General features: G+C 39.4%; 1 protein-coding gene across 2 annotated transcripts in view; it reads left to right on the top strand.

The window, feature by feature from the left end:
• The first annotated feature begins 284 nt into the window (after positions 1 to 284).
• LOC140135617 (uncharacterized) overlaps positions 285 to 7671 on the top strand; it is a 43273-nt gene continuing 35886 nt past the window's right edge. Inside the window, exons 1-6 of one of the 2 annotated variants that reach the window (XM_072157186.1) lie at positions 285 to 704; positions 1497 to 1608; positions 2076 to 2200; positions 3203 to 3324; positions 4501 to 4601; positions 6311 to 6457. In XM_072157186.1, the coding sequence (XP_072013287.1) occupies positions 513 to 704; positions 1497 to 1608; positions 2076 to 2200; positions 3203 to 3324; positions 4501 to 4601; positions 6311 to 6457 (799 nt within the window). In that variant the 5' untranslated portion in view covers positions 285 to 512. The other variant, XM_072157187.1, reaches the window with a different exon arrangement.

Raw genomic sequence — 7671 nt, 5'->3', positions numbered from 1 at the left:
CTCCACTCTTAGATAAACGGTCTTTCAGAATATGCAACAACAATTTGAAAGAAACTTTAAATTTTGAGAAATCAACCTCTAAAATTGTGTAAAGTTGTTTTTGGACCACCCCGTATAAAAAAGTGTATCATGACCCCTGTTTCAAACCACTTATGTTCTTTGCCAAGCACTAAAACATCATTGTCCTCAAAAGTATGATTTGTAAATTGGAGGTGTGAAAAACTGAAAAGAATCTTAAGAGGAAACCCGTTCGATTCGTTGTATCAAACATTATGTTGCTGATAATCATCCAGGTGGGTGCCAGGGATTTTGAATGCGGGCACACTTAGCTTGGTAGCTTGACAATCATTAATTATCGATATAGTTAGCTGAATGCTTTTCATTGTGATTTTGGTGCAAATGGTCTCAGGGATTCATTGTGACCTCTTACGATTGTAATGGTGTGTTTGAATTTGTGCTGAAGCCCACAAGACGATTTTGCAGCCCAGAATTCGGGAAGAATCACAGCAAAGATGTCTCTCCTGAATATTGCTGTATTTGCCATCGTTATCAGTGTCGCTGCTGCTCTGGTAATGACGCCAGTTTCCAAACCGACGACATCACCACCAGCTCTTCTCACTACCGAGGAAAAAGAAGCTATAATAATTGAACACAACAGCGGTAGAAGTAATGTTCAACCACCAGCATCGAATATGCATCGATTGGTAAGATTTTTGTTTTTGCTTTGCAAGATTTATATAAGGGACTGCTCTATAATCCGATGCCAGTTTCCAAGCCGACGACATCACCACTTGCACTTGGTCTTCTCACTGGCGAAGAAAAAGAAGCTATAATAATTGAACACAACAGCGGTAGAAGTAATGTTCAACCACCAGCATCGAATATGCATCGATTGGTAAGATATCGCAACTTCTTAATTATTCTTTGCTCAAGAAGTCAAGCCAAGAATTTGCTCACGGATAGCTTCACATTCTAGGCTAGAGACCATTGCATTCAAAATCTAGTCGGATTCGCTGAAGCATGACACTGTAGTAGCAACGGAAGTTCAGAAGTAAACACGAAAGGCGATTGCATCAAAAATATTGCTAAAATTACACTTGCTCAAAAGATACAGTTGACTCATCGAAATAACTTTCATCCAAATTTCAACATTAACAGAATAAATAACTTCCGGTGGAAAAAATTGCACCGCTGTCCGACCGAAAAACGATAGCAAAGCACTCTAGCATCGAATCAGAGAAAATACAAATTTTGGCTTATTTTTGTTTAGTTTAGCAGTATAAAACCTTGGGTTTCTTAATATTTTAGATGTCGGCCTTATTTATGAATTAGGCCTATTTACCAAATAAGGCAAATGTTTGAATTCTCCATTTCTTGACTACTTTATTTTTGACATTGAGTTTTAGGCTCTTTAAGAAATCATTTGTGTTTGTGTTGCGCAATGTGAAAGATTCTAACCTGTTTTTAATTGATTTTTGTTCTGCCACTGTCCACAGTTCTGGGATGACACCTTAGAGGTTTTGGTGCAGGCTTCAGTCAATGCTTGTCGGTATGATCTCAATCTAGACGATCCAATTGAGCAGCGTGGTAACCTTATTCAACTCACAGGTACGTCAGTTCCTTTTACCGTACACCTAAATGACAAAGGGACAATTCTTATCCAACAAACATCATGATATATGCACATGTGGGCCTTAAAATATACAGAAACTAATTTTGGTGGCTATATGCAAATACCCCCCCCCCACACACACACACACACACACACCCCCAACACACACACACACACACACACCATAACTTGGCCATTGCCCTACTCCACATTTAAAATCTTCCGGAGCCTCTGCGAAATATGTGTTTCTTGCAACCAATTGAATTTCTTTGAAATTTATATTTTTTAGCTAACTTTAAAACCCAGCTGACTGCATGCACAAGAAATCAGGGTCAAATCTCGCGCGACGAGTGTGACCCGCCGACTTACTGGTATTACTGAGTTGCAAATAACAAATTGGAAATCGGAAGCAACTTCACGCACATTTTATCACGTCTTATCTCGACCTGTGTTTCTGTTGCAGGTATCACTCAAACGTCAGACTTCAGTCTTTCTGATGCGGTTAATACTTGGTATTCATTGGCATCCTATTACGACTATGAAACACATGACTGTACTGAAGAGCTTTTTTGTCAGGTTTACAAATTGGTAAGTTATTCCCAATTTATTTAAAGAATTCGTCATGAACGGAGACGAGGGAGAGTATAAGCATGATAAATGAAGATACAAATTACTGTCCTATTTTACCCAAGAGTCACTAGACTTTATATGTAGTAATATAATCACAGTGTCATATTTTGTAGTAAGTTTATTATCAGTAGGCCCTAACGAACATTTGTAATTGGGCCAAAAAAAGATTGTTTGCTTGTCCTCCACAACTAATTTCAGAATTGGGTCGGTCGGTCGGTCGTGATTTTTAAAGGTCATAGCCAAAACATGACTGTATGCCTTTAATTAGCTTAATAAATAGCCCAAATAGTTGTGATTTGGGATATTTCTCTACTGTATACCACTTCATTCATGTTTAGAATGAAGTAGTTTAGAAGTGTGTAGAAACTGAAAAAACTTTTCAGGATGTCAAAAATGTTGAAAGAAAAAAACACCTTTTTTCTGGAATTTCCAAAAATAGGGCCGGTTTTCATTTGTACATTAAAAGAGAAACTTTATTCCAGATTTTCCAGATTAAGGTCTGTTGGTGGAGGACAAGCATGAAATCTTTTTTCTTTGGCCTTTTCGTCAATTTAAGGGTACTACACCTGTCCAATTTTGTGCCTATTTTGTATTTTTCTCAAAATTATAGCGAATTGGTGACAAGTAAGATATGCATATTATAGGGCAAGGACTACAACTACTGCACTGGAAATTTTATTTCAACACAGACAACAGTTGTGGAGTTACAGTCAAAAATGAGGGAAACCAATATTTGATCAATAAATCAATAACTACTTGCCTTGAGTTGCTGACTTTTCAGTGCAGTAGTTGTTGTCCTTGCCCCTATAATATACATATCTTACTTGTCACAATGCGCTATAATGTTTGAGGAAAATGCAAAAATAGGCCCAAAATAGGCCAGGGGTGTAGTACCCCCTTAAACACATTTAAAGAAAACAGTTACATTTCAGTGATTGTGATGTGTATTTTCTATTTAAGGTAACCTGGGCATCTGGCACATCTTTTGCGTGCGCCCAGAAATATTGTCCGGAACTATTTGATGCCTTCAACTACAAAGACAAAGAAGACCGAATATACTGGAAATGTATCTATGAAGATGTGTAAGTACACATAAGTTCAAATGGGTTTTTTTTACCTCAAATAATGACGTACAGATAAGAAAATGTATTCACCCGTATCTCAATTTCAATCAAATACAGGCTATATTAAGTGATATTCATTGAAACCTCTGCTTCCAAAATGCAACATTGGATCTTCTTGAAATGATCACGTGCCACGTGATCACGTGATCAGGTGGATCACGTGTCACGTGATCCACCGGCCTTTTCTCTGATCTGAATTGACACTTTGATCTATCGTGCTTTTCTGTCACTCTCTCTTAAGATTTTTGACCCCCCCCATTTGATAATTTGGTTTACCGAATTGCTTTATTGCATGTTTACCATCGGCGGCGAAGTATTAAAATTTATGGGGGGGGGGGGCAAGCATTTTTGTATCACTGGAACATCTGCGGGTGAAAAAAATTCAATTTCAGACTATTTTAGCTCAAAATGTAAGGAATTTCTGCTATTTGAAGCACGGTGTTTTCAGGATGAAAAGGATGATGCACAGGGCAAGTATTACTTATTTTTCTTCTTTTTGGAATTTGAAAAATAGGGGCCACGTGCCCCCCCCCCCGCCCGCTTCTGCCGCCTATGATATTTATGATCCACTGTTGAAGACGGCAAGAAAGACTAACATCACTACCGCAAGTGACATAACTTTCCGACAGTCATCAGCTGTTGGATCATTCATAACATCTTGGGCTTTGAAAAAAGTTGGTGGTTCACTGGCAAAACTATGAGCAAGAAAATAGAAATTTTCTTCATTTGGTTTTGACAGATTAAAAATTCTTTATGTCAGGTGGATCTTTTTTTTAAATTTTGATGAAGCAGTCTTGTATACCATCACTAGAAACGGTGGTTCCGGCTTTTGCGTCAAAATGTCACGAATGACCTCGTCACTGAAAGTACGTTATTTGAATTTTAAAGACTCTAGAATAACAACCGTGTTACCAAGATTACGTGTCGTACTGCTAATGTGAATTTTGAAAAAAAAGATCATTAAACCTACGTTTAAAAAACAGAGCCTTACCGATCGTCTTATTTTAAAATAATTTGTTACGTCGTTTGACCTGTTTCGGTCTGTGTTTTCCTCAATCATTCAATGGTGAGCATGGTGAGAGAATGCCAACGACTCCAGTAACACTCACTTGAATTAACGTTTTTCGTTTTTAGTGGTCAATTTTGGGAGTCTGGCGTAGATCCCTATATTACGGGAGTGGACCCTTGTACTGAATGTGCTTCAGGAAGCGGCTGGTGTAATGACGACTTATGCGGTAGGTTGAACAAGTAGTATAGCGTCATTATTTTGAAACATTTTCTTTCAATCGTCATGGAAAACAGACACTTATATCCATATCCTTATACAGTAAGCCAACAAATTAAGGTACCAGTTATGTTCACCCCTGTATATCCTAAATAAAGACAGATATGTCATAATTGAAACCAGCAGCCAATAGCTGCATCTTTTAGCTCGAATTTAAGACCTTATTTGTTGAAATTGGTCTAGAAATAAAACCACGACGATCCAAATACCCAAGGAAGATGCCAATTTAAAAGTGTCAGTTTGCTCTATTGCAAGCCCTATTGATTTGTACACTTGAACTAACGCCGTGCTTCCATTGATTATAGCACGTTAAGGGGGTACTACACCCCTGACCAATTTTGTGCCTATTTTTGCATTTTTCTCAAAAATTATAGCGCATTGGTGACAAGTAAGATATGTATATTTTAGGGGCAAAAAAAACTACAACTACTGCACTAAACATTCAGCAACTCAAGGCAAGTAGTTATTGATTTATTGATCAAATATTGGTTTTAAATCAAATAAAAAAATGTTGACATTTATATAGCGCCTTTCACATGTATCAAAGCGCTTTACATTTATTCCGCTGGCATTAGAATATGTCAGCTGCCATACAATGCCCAAGGCATGCTCATACCTTTGGGCAGCGCTCGATGGACATTATTCCTAACAGCTTCCCATTTTGCCCCTGGGTAGAGAGAGGCAAGTGAGGTAAAGCGCCTTGCCTAAGTGCACAACACGATGGCACCGCCGGGGCTCGAACTCGCAACCCTCCGATTGCGAGGTAGAGCCTGTACCGCTGTGCCACCGTGCCCCCGTTTTCCCTCATTTTTGACTGTAACTCCACAACTGTTGTCCGTGCTGAAATAAAATTTCCAGTGCAGTAGTTGTAGTCCTTGCCCCTATAATATACATATCTTACCTGTCACCAATGCGCTATATTTTTTGAGAAAAATGTAAAAATAGGCACAAAATTGGGCAGGGGTGTAGTACCCCCTTAATACTAGCGTCGTGCTTTTATTGATTAGAACACAAAAGTGCAACTTTTGATTTAGTTTCTTCATTAGGTTTTAGATCACCGTTTCTTTAATTCTCATCCAATTTCAACAAATAAGGTCTTAAATCAGAGCTAAAGAGTACAAGTATTTTAACATACTTGGCTTTATTTAGGATATACAGGGGTGAACACAACTGGTACCTTAATTTTTTGGCTTACTGTAGTCAATGTACTCGTGCAGGCTCCCCATTGTGTACAATCCCGCCTTATATTATCCCTGCAAGTTGCAAGGGAAAATATATGTTTTATCAGTGCAGATTTGAGAGTTCTGTTCCGGATCATGTGCTCGATCCAAACGAGTGATGTCAGATGATGAACGCAACACCAACGAACTGTACTGGACAGTACAATGCCAGAAGAGATGACAGATAGCCTGGTACCACTAATCATGCTAATGATTCAATTCGACTCCCATTCTACTGTTTAACACTCGGGTTAGACTCCGTTTTTAATAGTCAGACACAGACTTGCCTGAGCTCAATTTGCACTCGGATAATGTGATCGCGACTAGCTTCGATTTGTCCGTAAGGAGACTGCATATGCCATTCCGTAAGCCTTAACATTGCTTTTGCTCTCCTTTGCTTCTCAAGATATTTCAAATTAATACGTGCATTTGATTTCAGATTATAGTTGCAGTCCTGATGAAGGAGCATGTACGTGTGCTTTTAAAAACCCACTTGGCTCATGCAACGGTAACGGAGTGTTGAATTCGACAGCCTGTACATGTGATTGTGACGAAGGCTATTTTGGCAATCATTGCTTGCCGGAAGGTTTGTTACTTTTGTCTTTGATACTTTTTATTGTATTTGTCGATACAAAGAGGCCCCGTATCACAGGGAAAATTGCTCAAAGTTGCCTAAACATTATGCCCAAAGTTGCCCAAAGTCATAGGCGTAGATCGTGGAGGGGGGATAATATTTTGCCGGGGGGTGCTCCATACAATCATACCCCCAATGTTGACGCCTGAATATGAGTTTCTGACCAAATTAACCTCATATTTGCCCATTTTAGCCCCAGAAGTGCAAATTTTCTCGCGCTTCGCGCGCATTTATTCCACCTTTATACCATATTTCATCAGTTTAGCTTCAAAATAGCCTGTACATGTGACTGTGACGAAGGCTATTTTGGCAATCATTTCTTGCCGGAAGGTTTCTTACTTTTGTCTTTGATACTTTGCATTGTATTTGTTGATACAAAGAGGCCCCGTATCACAGGGAAAATTGCCCAAAGTTGACCAAAATTGTCATAATAGACCAATGTTATACAAAATTGCATTAACTTGCCTAAACATTCTGCACAAAGCTGCCCAAAGTCATAGGTAGGCGTAGATCGCGGGGGGGGTTAATCCCCCAATATGTTGACGCCTGAATATGACCAAATTAACCTCATATTTGACCATTTTAGCCCCAAAAGTACAAATTTTCGCGCGCTTCGCGCACATTTATTCCACTTTTGTACCATATTTCATCAGTTTAGCTGCAAAATAGCAAAATTTTTCGCGCATTTGCACCATAACCTTATTCTCCAAAACCTCGGAATATCCCTCGGGGCTGCGCCCTTCGGGATATTCCTCGGTTCCAAAGCACAATGTTTAGATATTTTACAATACCCTCGAAACAACTGATGCGCAGTCATTAACCTCTAATTAGTGACCGTACCCTCTGTTCTCCGGTAATTGTTAGATACAAACCGAGCTGCCCTGCGCTGTATCGCTTCAATTCTTTGGATGTCGGACCACGTGGGTCCCATACAGCGCAAGCAAACTCAAGGCACGTTCTTGCCAATGCTAGCTACTATACTAAAATAACGAGCGAAGTGTGTGTGGGGGTGTAGATGTGTCCGGCTATGCGTTTCGCAGCGCTTCGACGCATCGATCCGATATTTTGGATACGGATAGGTATCGGGAAAAGCATGTCCTTCGGCTGGTTTTAAAGGTCATCGGAGGTCAAGGTCAAAGGTCGTAGAATTCAAACTTTGTCCGATC

Source organism: Amphiura filiformis, chromosome 16 (assembly GCF_039555335.1).
Source record: "Amphiura filiformis chromosome 16, Afil_fr2py, whole genome shotgun sequence".
Classification (NCBI taxonomy): domain Eukaryota; kingdom Metazoa; phylum Echinodermata; class Ophiuroidea; order Amphilepidida; family Amphiuridae; genus Amphiura; species Amphiura filiformis.
This window is presented reverse-complemented; position numbering and strand designations above follow the sequence as displayed.